Source organism: Tachysurus vachellii, chromosome 2 (assembly GCF_030014155.1).
Source record: "Tachysurus vachellii isolate PV-2020 chromosome 2, HZAU_Pvac_v1, whole genome shotgun sequence".
In the NCBI taxonomy this organism is placed as follows: domain Eukaryota; kingdom Metazoa; phylum Chordata; class Actinopteri; order Siluriformes; family Bagridae; genus Tachysurus; species Tachysurus vachellii.
In genome coordinates this window covers 10,728,316-10,741,748 of record NC_083461.1, presented here as the reverse complement: position 1 = coordinate 10,741,748, position 13,433 = coordinate 10,728,316, and the positions used below count along the sequence as shown (strand labels likewise).

At 36.2% G+C, this 13,433-nt stretch overlaps 2 protein-coding genes across 3 annotated transcripts; both read left to right on the top strand.

The window, feature by feature from the left end:
* The first annotated feature begins 165 nt into the window (after window positions 1–165).
* ppa1a (inorganic pyrophosphatase 1a) lies at window positions 166–6,330 on the top strand. The gene is made up of 11 exons (XM_060889983.1): window positions 166–343; window positions 1,231–1,295; window positions 2,028–2,081; window positions 2,533–2,652; window positions 3,342–3,428; window positions 4,108–4,234; window positions 4,309–4,436; window positions 4,524–4,609; window positions 5,534–5,603; window positions 5,792–5,831; window positions 6,095–6,330. Exons 1-11 carry the CDS (start codon window positions 253–255, stop codon window positions 6,121–6,123), a joined length of 897 nt encoding a protein of 298 aa, XP_060745966.1. The 5' UTR covers window positions 166–252; the 3' UTR covers window positions 6,124–6,330.
* Window positions 6,331–8,306: 1,976 nt separating this feature from the next.
* sar1aa (secretion associated, Ras related GTPase 1Aa) lies at window positions 8,307–13,146 on the top strand. Of its 2 annotated transcripts, none has more exons than XM_060896598.1 (7): window positions 8,307–8,452; window positions 9,147–9,270; window positions 10,504–10,623; window positions 10,706–10,771; window positions 10,867–10,970; window positions 11,064–11,195; window positions 12,062–13,146. In XM_060896598.1, exons 2-7 carry the CDS (start codon window positions 9,213–9,215, stop codon window positions 12,176–12,178), a joined length of 597 nt encoding a protein of 198 aa, XP_060752581.1. In that variant the 5' UTR covers window positions 8,307–8,452; window positions 9,147–9,212; the 3' UTR covers window positions 12,179–13,146. The 2 variants fall into 2 exon arrangements, with proteins under 2 accessions (XP_060752581.1, XP_060752570.1); XM_060896587.1 differs by having other exon boundaries at window positions 8,325–8,479.
* Window positions 13,147–13,433: the final 287 nt, after the last annotated feature.

The following is a 13,433-nucleotide window of genomic DNA, read 5'->3' as shown; positions in this document are numbered from 1 at the left end:
TACAAAAAAAAGCTGAATTTTGAAGCTAACAATAGCTCCCATAAATTCATCATCATCATTGCATGGACAATGTTTTTTCTCTCTCTTTTTCTTTAATACTCATGTGACTTCTAATGCAGGGATAAAGAGGAGGGATACTGATCACCAGTGGCTTAAGAGCCACCATATGTCAAATACTTCAAGAAGGACCACAACCGTCAAGCTTTCTGAAATATCCTGTAAAGATTTAAAGAGGAAAATCCTAAGCTTGGAATGAAGAAAAACACTGCTATGTGCTACAATATGAACTTCAGTACAGAGGAGAGAGGAAAACCCAACACACAGGACTACAGAGTGTACTTTAGTGAGTAACCTCATATCATGTACTACTACATTTGAACTCTCAGTACAGACTTTTTTAATTCCTAATATTGTCTGTTATTTTCACCGTCTGGTAACATCTTTTAACTATCTGTATTTCATAGACAAGCCGGTGAACTTGAGTACCTGACTTGCACATATGATCCATTTTTCTGCTTCTGTGGTTTATTTTTCTATGTAGTATTTATTTATAAGGCAGAATAACATTGAAGAAGCAAATATTATTTATTATGCTTACTGCAAATTTGTAGTTCCTTGCTTATTTAACAGTTATATCAATTGCTTTTCATATATAAAATCTAATCCACTGCTAAATTTGATCAATTAAATGTCTAAGATGTACTTAAACAAATGCGGTAGCTGAGCAAAGATGGACAACTGCTGGACAAATCTAAGCAAAACAAAAATACCAATGAGCAGCTTAGGATCTGAAATAGTCGACTCTTATTTATGAGCTGAGCCGAATGATCTGACTTGCTTAAAGAGCAAGGAATTCCCTCCCACGAATGCTGTATAGTTATATTCATTATATGTTAAAAATGATTGATTGAAGCAATTTAGCAGCAGTTTAACAGTAACGGAGAAATTCCCTGAGTATAAACAGGTTAAAAAAATCTGTTTTTGACAGCAATGATTCAGAGAATAGTGACTCAGTAGACACTTCACCTAATAAAAAAAAAAACAGTTCAGATTTAAAATGAGTGTTGAATTAATTGCATTATTTTTCTTAAATGAAATTTAACGCTATAATGTCTTTCTTCACCTTATTTCAGACATCAGTTTAAACATTTTTGATCTTTCAGGAGTAGCTTGTTATTGAATGTCTGCGTAGGCCATCAGATTACATGATGAAACCAAATCTCTTTGCAGAAACCTCAGATGGAAAATATATATCTCCATTCCATGACATTCCCCTTTATGCAAATGAAGCCAGGGTATGTAAGTCTTGAATTGAACTCCTTTATTTTACCTGCAATTGCTGAAATTTAAAGAAATTTATATTTGAAATTTAAATTTATATATATATGAGATGCAAGTAGAAGGTACTTTGATAAATGCAAAACAAATAACCAAAAGAGTGAAACAAGAACTACAGACAATAGATGTACAGCAAAAACAGGCAGACGATGACCAAACATGTGGAACACACAACATACACGCTCAACACAAGCAAAAACAGTGACGTGTTAGACGAGTGGTTAAGGTGTTGGATTACTGATCGGAAGGTCGTGAGTTTAAATCCCAGGTCCACCAAGTTGCCGCTGCTGGGCCCCTGAGTAAGGCTCTTAACCCTCAATTGATCTGTTGCATAAATTGAAATAAAATTGTAAGTCACTCTGGATAAAGGTGTCTGCTAAATGCTGTACATGTATTAAGGATGCCACAAAACAGGTAGCTTGGTCAGGTCACATACCAGGGCTGATGGGTAACATTAATTATGTTGTTCTTATGACACCATTAACCACATAAAGAACACTGTGCTCTGTCTATATGAAAGTCATTACAGTAGAGTTCTCTAGAAATATCTATGCTATTATTCAAAACAAATGAAGTGGCATAAATAGTGAGAGCGCAGCAAACAATTGTAAAACTTTACAACGTGCTACATTACAGATGTAAAGCAGACATCTGTAGTTATTTACAAACTTTTCATTGATTTTTATCAGAATATCTTCCATGCAGTTGTTGAGGTACCCAGATGGACAAATGCAAAGATGGAGGTATGGATCTCTGTTATTGCCATTTTATATCACTGACATGAAGCATGATAACTTGTCTGATAGCTGAAAATTCTGCTTTCTGTGACAAAATTATAGTTTTGAAACAATGGCATGTCATTGGCTCTGATCAAACACCTGAAAAATAAAATATGTCCTTCCTTCACAAGATACTTACGTCACATCTTGTAGTCTTTGCAGCTAGTTCATTAGTTCATTCTATAACACATTTTAAGGAAGCAATTCAGCATTGCATGAGTTACCACCTTTATGATTGCATTTTGCAGTCATTTCATCATCAAAGAACTCTGATTTTAAAAGATTATATATATATATATATATATTTCTAGATATGTAAATCATAATTGTAAATTGTAATTTATTATTTTAGATTATGTAAATTGATCATTTATTAACATTATAAGACATCAGACATAATCTTTATATTCCCTAGATTGCAACCAAAGAACCACTGAACCCTCTGAAGCAGGATGTGAAGAAGGGAAATCTGCGTTATGTGTGTAATGTATTCCCACATAAAGGCTATATATGGAACTACGGTGCTTTCCCTCAGGTCTGTTTATCAACAACTTTTCTTTAACACAAACAATGTTTAAGTAAAGCACATTTCAAGTTGTTGTTGTCCTTCAGCTTCTCCCCGTCTGGGGTCACCGCTGCGTATTATGCATAATATGATTTGTCGCTGGTCTTATGCTGGATGCCCTTCTTGATACAACCCTTCCATTTTATCCGGGCTTGGTTGGGACCAGCACTGAGAGTTGTTAACCCCTCAGTGGATCGGTTGGTTCCCTGGCCTTGGTACAGAATACTGCTGCTGGACTAGCAGAAACTTAAACCAAAGTACCAAAAACCAATACTTCTAGTCATGTTTCAAAAAGAAATGGACAGATTTAACAGCCGAATGATTTATTATTAAATCATTAAATAATCTTGATTCTTGAATCTTGATAAATAATAAAAAAATTATTAATCATTGTGTCTCAGCAAATGTGCTTCTGTAACCCAATTCACCTTAGAGAGAGTCTCGATTATTAACCAGATTTGTATTTGGTGTGCAAGGTGAGAAAGAAACTCTTTTTAAATTAATTATTGTTACGTACAATATTTAATATAATACAGTATGTGATTTCCTTTCAGTGATTTAAATCCCTAATTATATTGATCTCTGTAAGTCTTATTTTATCCAGTTCTTCTTTCAAGTCTCTTTCAGCTTATTGAATTTGAATTAATTTCTATTGTTAGACATGGGAGGATCCAGGACACACAGATGGAGACACAAAATGCTGCGGAGACAATGACCCCATTGATATGTGTGACATCGGGAACAAGGTAAAAGTAGAATGATAAGGAAATGGGATTAAATGCATTCTGTTTGTCAGTTGATTGATAGAATAACAGAGGGGTGTAAATGGCACGCCTTTCCCAAATACAAAACAAAACTACTTAATCCCGTAAACTACCAGGATTCTTTAGCCAAAGCAGATTTTCAAGTCCTGTAGCTTCACACAGATGAGTGTTAGGTGTGGTTTTTTAAGTGTTAGTAAGGTGTTACACAACCACAAGCTGCCTGAAATGCTGTAATGCATGATGAACAGCTGATGAATAGGGAGATAAACAACATTCATCTACAGTAAATAATATTATCTCACTTGGTGTTTTGATGATGGTTGCAGATTGTGACATCTAACACATAACCCCAAAATACCCCAGGTGAGTTGAGATCTATAGTGGCTGTATTAAATCATAGCATCAGATTAGCTATCATTAAACCATCATTAAATCATTCAGTGAGCTCTAAGTTCCCTGAAGATGGGGTCGGGGTCTTCCTGGGAGAGAAAACACCCATCAGCTTTTGTCAAAGAATTTATGCAGTACACACTGTTTTTTTGTTTTTTCCAACAACCCAAGTTTCAGGAAATAAACATATGTCAAATTCCATACAATAACAGTTCAATTAATTTTTTTCTGAATGTTTCATCTCCTTAAACATGCCCAACATATTCTGCAGGTCTGCTCACGTGGGGAAATCATAAGAGTGAAAGTGTTGGGAATCCTGGCGCTGATAGATGAAGGAGAAACAGACTGGAAAGTGATGGTGATTAATGTTGAGGATCCTGAGGCAGCAGACTTTAATGGTGAGCTTCTGATGAAAGTTCAGTCTGAACTTACCAGATTTCCAGCTCTAGCTGCAGGTCATCTTTTTTCACAGATATTGAGGATGTAAGGAGGCTTAAGCCGGGATACCTGGAATCCACAGTGGACTGGTTCCGAATGTACAAAGTTCCAGATGGGAAACCTGAGAACCAGTTTGCATTCAATGGCGAATTCAAGAACAGGGTAAAATGAATTTATGATGCAAAAAGAAAAAAGCTACCATTTCACAGCTCACTTTAAGTAACAAAATCTTTTATTGTTTATCATCAGGACTTTGCGATTAAGACCATAAAAGATACACATGAACATTGGAAGGCACTGATATTGAGCAAGACTGAAGCAAAGGAACTTAACTGGTATGGGAGTGAACAATCACATTCTACTAATTTACACTTACATGTTATCTAATATCATTTGAATAAGGGGGGCACGGTGGCTTAGTGGTTAGCACGTTTGCCTCACACCTCCAGGGTTGGGGGGGTCGATTCCCGCCTCCGCCTTGTGTGTGTGGAGTTTGTGTGTGGTGTTCCCCGTGCCTCAGGGGTTTCCTCCGGGTACTCCGGTTTCCTCCCCCGGTCCAAAGACATGCATGGTAGGTTGATTGGCATCTCTGGAAAAATTGTCCGTAGTGTGTGATTGCGTGAGTGAATGAGAGTGTGTGTGTGCCCTGCGATGGGTTGGCACTCTGTCCAGGGTGTATCCTGCCTTGATGCCCGATGACGCCCGAGATAGGCACAGGCTCCCTGTGACCCGAGGTAGTTCGGATAAGCAGTAGAAAATGAGTGAGTGAGTGAGTTTGAATGAGGTAAAAATTGGAAATTAAATAGCAGAGTAGAAACTAAACACCAGACACTGCAGAGTTAGTGGTTTGAGTATATATCTGAAATTTTATTCTATACTGCATAGTCTGTAATATCTCTAAATAACTGTGGGATTGGTAAATGTATGAATTTAATATTGAAGCACTGCGGCTTAGTGGTTAGCATGTTTGCCTTCATGTTCTCCTGGTGCTTCAGGAGTTTCCTCCAGGTGCTCCCTGAGTCCAAAATCTTTGATTGGTAGGTTGATTGGTACCTCTAAATTGTCAGTAAAGTGTGAATTGGTGTGTGTGTGTGTGTTAGTGACTGTTGATTGACACATTTAAATTGTCTGCAATGTGTGAATGGATGTGTGCAATTGTGTAGTCCCCTGGGATAGACCAGGGCTGTCAATCCCAGGGGACTACTGAATAATAAGATTAAAGTTGAGCGTAATCCATTTTATTTCTATGTATTCTCCAGCCTGAATACATGTGTCACAGACAGCCCGTATGTCTGCACTGGAGTGGATGCCAAAGCCATTGTAGACTCGGTGAGTGCCTTACAATCAGAGCCGAGAGGGGGAGGACTTAAAATAATTATCTGTTTACATCAATGAACATACATATACATTACACAAATCTAAAAGAATAAGTTTCTATTTAAATTCATTACCAGTGTGTAGCTTATAGGTTATGCATGTTGACTGTGTTAATTAAATAAGATTTCATTTGCCCTCAGGCGAGTGCTTTTGTTACATCAGAGCCTACTCCAAGCTCAGGTATGTAATTATTATTATTATTATTATTATTATTATTATTATTATTATTATTATTATTATTATTATTATTATTATTATATTCTGTACATGAGAATCCCTCTTTTCCCCAATGTGCAAAACTGAATGAAATACTAATGCAAAAATATTTATTTAACCAACACACACATCAACACAGTTTATCTTCATTACACATTTCATTCCTAATAATGAATGCAACTGATTTCATGGTTTACTATTGATTACATTCATTTCTGTATTTCCAGCTGACAAATGGTACTATTACAGCAAGTAATCAACAAGGGACAACAGATTACTACAGTAAATAGGAGGATGTATTTGAGATTTCATTTTTCTGCCACATTAGAAAATTTTTGTCACTTGTGCTTGCTCTCGGCTGTATCTGGGCTCTAAACTAATACTGGGTAACTTTGAATTTAATATGAATAATAATCTTTTGGATCCAATAATGATGAATAAAACTCTACTTTTATGGTTGGAACTACAGTTGTTTATTTCTGCAACAAATGGTTATTTTACATAAGACGCAAAAAACCTTAGACACAGGCTTATAAAGACATACTCCCTGTTTTTGAAGAATAACTACTATAGTACTAGTAATAGTATTCTGACATAAATGGTAGACCTACGCAACACATCTTGAAAGCTACACAACTAACTGTAACTTTGTTGAGTCAAAACTAACACAACACTAGGCTACATCTTAGAGTCAGAGGTGCTAGGGAATAGTTCACTTCTGTGTTGGTTAAACCATCTTGTTTACACACAACATTATACTCTCTGAAATTAAATGAATTTCCAGACTTCCTTGAGATTATTACTCAAACAAGCAACAATATTTACAAAGATGCTCAGTTTCGCAGCATATGCTGCTAATAACCACACTGAAATGGTCTGCCAGAGGAGCTGTGGATGCTGTTCTACACTGCAGTGATTCTGTTCTGTGCACATCCATCACCATCTGGTTTGGAGCAGCAACAAAACAGGGCAGGAACAGACTACAACACACAGTTAAAACAGCAGAAAAAATAATTGGGGCCCCTCTGCCCACTACCCAGGACTTGTAACATACAAGAACCAGAAACCGGGAAAAAAATCACTACTGACCCTTCACACCCTGGACACAACCTCTTTCAGCTCCTCCCTTCTGGCAGGTGCTACAGAACTCCGTTTACCAAAACTGCCAGACACAGGAACAGTTTCTTTCCCCAGACAATCACCCTGATTAACAACTCACCATAATTATATTCCCTGCTTCATATCTATAAGTACTGCATTATCAGAACTGTCAGTCATCACATCATCCGTATAGGTTACACACACAAGTAAACTCTTTATTGTACCTGACGCACAATACTGTTATCTGTTATTCTATGCACTCTCAAACTTTACGTACATCACTGATATGTCATATACTCTGTATTCCTATTTAATACTCGTACTGTCTATAGTATCTCACATTGTCTGTATTGTCTCGTATAGTCTGTTTTGTTTTGTCTTGTCTTGTCTGTTTTTATCTTGTCTTGTCTGTTTTGTCTTGTCTTGACTTGTCTGTTTTTGTCTTGTCTTGTCTGTTTTGTCTTGTCTTGTCTGTTTTTATCTTGTCTTGTCTGTTTTGTCTTGTCTTGTGTGTTTTTGTCTTGTCTTGTCTGTTTTGTCTTGTCTTGACTTGTCTGTTTTTGTCTTGTCTGTTTTTGTCTTGTCTTGTCTGTTTTGTCTTGACTTGTCTGTTTTTGTCTTGTCTTGTCTGTTTTGTCTTGTCTTGACTTGTCTGTTTTTGTCTTGTCTTGTCTGTTTTGTCTTGTCTTGTCTTGTCTTGTCTGTTTTTGTCATGTCTTGTCTGTTTTTGTCTTGTCTTGTCTTGTCTGTTTTGTCTTGTCTGTTTTTGTCTTGTCTTGTCTGTTTTGTCTTGTCTTGTCTGTTTTTTATCTTGTCTTGTCTGTTTTGTCTTGTCTTGTGTGTTTTTGTCTTGTCTTGTCTGTTTTGTCTTGTCTTGACTTGTCTGTTTTTGTCTGTTTTTGTCTTGTGTTTTTGTCTTGACTTGTCTGTTTTTGTCTGTTTTTGTCTTGTGTTTTTGTCTTGTCTTGTCTGTTTTTGTCATGTCTTGTCTGTTTTTGTCTTGTCTTGTCTTGTCTGTTTTGTCTTGTCTGTTTTTGTCTTGTCTTGTCTTGTCTTGTCTGTTTTTGTCATGTCTTGTCTGTTTTTGTCTTGTCTTGTCTGTTTTGTCTTGTCTGTTTTTGTCTTGTATAGTCCAAGCTAAATGTATAGTGTAATTTATGTCTGTACTTTTGAGAGTCACCAACAGCTGGAATTCCTTGTGTGTGTAAACACACTTGACCAATAATCCTGATTCTGATGGTTACTAACCCTTAGCCCTGTCTACAGGCAGCACGGCCAGATGTATTGAATTCCTCCAGCACAGCAGACGGCGCTAGAAATTTAGACATGTTACTGATTTTACTTCCTGTCTATGGCTACAGACAGAGGCTCTCTGTCACAGAGGTCCGGCTAGCGGCTTATTCATTTAGCTAATCTCCATTATTTATTAAATCTCACATGAGGATATTTTGACTGGTGCTGTGGTTGTTGTGGGTCGGAAAAAGGCAAGGACACACAAATATACTGATCTGGTAAATGTTCAACAGTATTAGTTGAGGAAATGGAGAGAACTAGTTAGCTAATCAGTGCTAAATTTTAAGAATGCTATGTTGTCAAAGATCATGTTAAATAACGTTGGTATAAATGTTACACAACGCACATATTAGTATTTAAACCATGTATTTATAGTATTTTGTACGAGTGAACCGTAATATAGTTGTATTGTATTGTATAAATTTAGCACGGTTTTCTTTTGAGGCCTTGGATTATCTGCTAGCTAAATTAGCTAACTGTTTAGCCTCGTAGCTAGCTTTATTTTCATCATATTTAAGATTCTTTGTTCTTTTTTTTTTTTTTTTTTTACTTTATTTCCCATATTCAGGAACTATCGTTGACTATTGTCAGTGACAATAACCGTGTACTTAACGTGAATAAAGTTAAAGGGTCGATAAGTAAGTAAATTAACCGATATACAGATTAGCATGTTCACATAGAAAGGGAGGTTCTTGTTAGCATTTCCGTGTGACTTGGCACGTCATGTTGACCCTTTGCCTAGATACACGTGTCAGCCTGCCGGCCGAGGATAAAGGAAGTCCTGGAGTCTTCAGTGATTCATAACCAAAGCGGTTTCACTATACACACAAGTAGAATGTTCAGTTTCTAAGGCATTCCTTCTTTTGTTCTTTAATGTTATTTCAGGTTCCATTGTCACAGAAGCTGATCACAGATTCCTAGTTAGTAGTTTTTATACCAAACGCAGCTGCAATGTCGTTTCTATTTGACTGGGTCTTTAAAGGCTTTAGCGGTGTGCTGCAGTTCCTCGGTAAGTTTTTATACCATTTTCTTCTCATTTATCAAAGGCACAGTCGATTAAAAATGACACACATACCTTTCAGACAAAACCAAGCAACCAAATAAACGTATCTTGTACTAACAAAGCGTTTAGTTTATGAATAACTTTCTTTCTTCTTTATCACAAGTAACAAAGAGCTCAAATAACCTGTGATGAGATAATAAAAGATTGTAAGTAGCTATAAAGACAGATTAGTTTCTTTCTGAATGTGATAAGAATGAGTAAATATAATAGTATGGCTTTATTTCTGTAAATATGATGTTAATTGGAATATTTTGACCCTATTTAATACCTATTACACATGAAACCTTTCAAGTGTGGTTTATTATATGAAAGCGATCTGAGGATTTGTTTTAAAAACACTTGAAGGATTCTTAAGGTTTTTAACATTGAATTGTTCACTTGTCGCATTGGATATTAAATGCACTGATTGCTGACGTCACCCACGGTATACAGAGAAGTATATAGTCATATCAGTAAGGTACCGTCTTTGCCCTTTGAACTGTAATTTTTCACAGCAGCATTCAGATTAGCATTCATACAGTCTGTTTGATATTTGTTTGTTCTCGGTTTGTCGGACGATCTTTGCCCGTTACACATATAGTGGTGTCCAAAAGGCTGCGTGCCCTACTTTTTCTATTTTGCATTAATTTTAAATTTAATATGTCAGTTTGCATTATAAATTATATTACTGACAACAGCTTGGAGGCCATTCCTTAAAATATTGACAAGAACTTCAGAGTTTCTTAGAATTTATTATTTGTTTTTGTTTTGTGTGCTCAAGCTGGCATTGTCTCTAAGTATGATCTATTTTAAATCCATCAAAGTGTCATCTGAAAGTGTGCTTTAATAAAAAAAAAATATATATATATATATACAGCTTGAATATTACATAATTTAAATGAAAAAAATCACAGATTTTCAGTGTACTCTCATATTTTTGGACCTTACGGCATCTGTAACTATTTGCCATTTTGGTCTAAACAATACTTTCTATTTGGTTTGTTTTAAACACCGTTTTTGTTTCTTAAGCCTTATTGTTTGTTGTCCTGTTACAGGACACACCCACATTTCATTTGTAACCTTTAGTGTGGGTAAATTATATTAAAAAACAAGATGTGATTTGATATTCCTGTGCACTAGATTAGTGTAAGCAGCTATGTCTTCACATGACGTATCATGTTTTCTTTCTTTCCATTGGAGGCTTATACAAGAAATCTGGGAAGCTTGTGTTCTTGGGCTTGGACAATGCTGGAAAAACGACTTTACTCCACATGCTGAAAGATGACAGACTGGGACAACATGTGCCTACACTACATCCTAGTAAATCTACTTTCTCATCACTTAAACACATATAAACTCATTAATTTGTTTCAGATAATAATCTGAGATTTCTTCTTTTTAGCCTCAGAAGAGCTGACGATTGCTGGAATGACTTTTACCACATTTGATCTTGGTGGTCATTTACAAGGTACTGTACTTTTATTGGCATTAAAAATGATCCTGTTCAAATTAAGAGCTCTTTAACATCAGCCTCATGTCATTGTCCTGTTGTTCTTCCTGCAGCCCGGAGAGTGTGGAAGAACTACCTCCCAGCTGTGAACGGAATCGTCTTTCTGGTCGATTGTGCAGATTATCCGCGGCTTATGGAGTCCAAAATTGAGCTTGATGTGAGTTTTTACTCTCATTTATTTACTGTTTCTTACTGTTGAAAGTATGGTTTAAATATTTAAAACACACCTCGATCTTTGTCACATGCTCAGGCCTTGCTGTCAGACGAGACCATATCAAACGTTCCTATCTTGGTGTTGGGGAATAAAATCGATCGGATGGAAGCAGTGAGTGAAGGCAAGCTACGGGAAATGTTTGCTCTTAATGGACAGACCACTGGAAAGGTCAGAATCTGACACACTTGTACATATTCAGACACACACTCGAGGAATACGGTAGAAACCGTACCAAACATTGTACCAAAGATATTTTCTTCCATAGCTTGGATTTTTTTTTTTAAACAGGGTTAGATGGAATTTACTCTGCATTCACACTTAAATCTCAGTGTCGCAGGCCATAATGTATGCATTTACCATGCAAATGATCAGCTCTATAGTCAGAATCTCCTGATGTCAATGTTCCCACAGCTTCAGTTCCTTTCACAGCAGTTGGTGCTTGAAAATGGAAGAAAATTTTCACTTTGGATTTTCCATTATAATATTAATAGGAAATAACACAACTTTGCTGTGAAAGTGTTTTTTGCAAACACTAAAGGCTTTTACACTTTTTTAAACATTTATTTATTAATTAAATAGTCAACTTTTAAAATACTAGGACTGCAGACTCCATCAATATAAGTTCAATGGTAAAGATCCCTTCATCTCAACAGTTTTTTCTAAAAAATTTTTGCTCTTATTTCTGTTTATTTCAAGCCATGGATTGTGTGACATGTTTGCTGTACAGTTCCCTGTGAATTAGCTGTTACTATGAAATGACAGCCTGATGTCATGGAGCATTGTAATATAAACCTGTGATTCTGCCTTGGAACTCTCGTGAGAATTGCTGTTATAGAAAACCCTTTCAGATCAATCTGATTTGACAGTCGTAATATAGTGTAAAATATACACTTATCTTAAGAGAGACAGTGAAAGGAACATTAGCAGCTCATCAATTTTCAGCTTTTGGTCTACATGATTTTTGGATCTGCGGTTTATGAATTGCTGTGTGTGATATTCAGTGTGATATTCACCCTTAGTGTTGTGTTTTTCAGGGAATCGTATCATTGAAGGAGCTGAATGCACGTCCGTTAGAGGTCTTCATGTGCAGCGTGCTAAAAAAACAGGGCTACGGAGACGGGTTCCGGTGGCTCTCGCAGTACATCGACTGAGTAACAGAGGTTTCTGCATAGAAGGATTCCTACCTCTGAGCAATGAACGTTAAGAACAGAGAGACTTGAGACCCTGATAAAGGACTAAGGAAGAACATGTATTAGCATGAGAAATAGTTTTTAAAAACTAACACACACACACACACACACACACAAACAACATTCTTGTCACCTTGATCATTCAACTCAAATTATCATTTTATGACATTTACAGTATTAAAGTATTTATAAATACGGTTTGGGCCTAATAGCTATTTATATCACATACCTTCACACACACACACACACACACACACACACCAGTAGGCTGAACATAAGCGTATTGATGAGCCTCATACTATTGAACTATTAAAATGATGGAATACAAACTACAGAGTCTCAACTACAATCCGTGGTTCTGTATTTAATAAGTAACATTAAGTCATCAACGTGTTTTGCATTAAAAGGTTAACATTTCTGCTCCACATGACTGTGTGTGAAATGGAAGCGGTTTTCTTTTCCGCTAAACTTTTTTCCCATGCAAACGCTTACGTAATGTCCCTCCTGTGTGTTGCCCTTTTGACACGATTCACACAATAACCTGTAACTTGTGATCAAAACGCGACGATACGGCCAGCTTCTTAACGATCCTTTTAACCGGTACATGCTTATCTTTCTCTTCAACCTTATACAATCATTTATTCAGGTATACAATGTCATATTGTAGATAATGTTCATATTTTGTTGTAAAAGATCAGTGAAAACAGATTCATAAGAGGCTGCAGGGATTTTATGATTATCCACTGATGGGAGAGTACATGCAGCTGTGAGTAGCCTGTAAAAGTGATTGTCATCTCTCCATTTATTTTGCACAATATTCTTGTACGTGGCAGCCTGTTTGTTATTCCAATTCATAACTGAATTCACCCATATTTAAAATAATTCATTGTGTAAAAAAAAAAAAACATCTATAAATATTTTGAACAATCTGTTTGTGTTTTGTGTATTGATGAAATCATGTACATTATAACCTGAACACTTGTGCGTAAACGTATTTAGAAAGAAGATTAATCAGTCTTACTTTAAAAGTAGATTTAATTGCAAAGCTCTCCACATCACAGCAGTGAGAAATGCCATGAAGTATTAGATCTTCATAGAGCCACTTGGAGTTAAATGTCAGTACATGCTACTGCGGTGCAGTAAAAATCACTAAGTGAACTGCCTTTTTTTTTTTTGTCAGGAACAGCGTATATATTTCTGACTGGATTCTTAATTG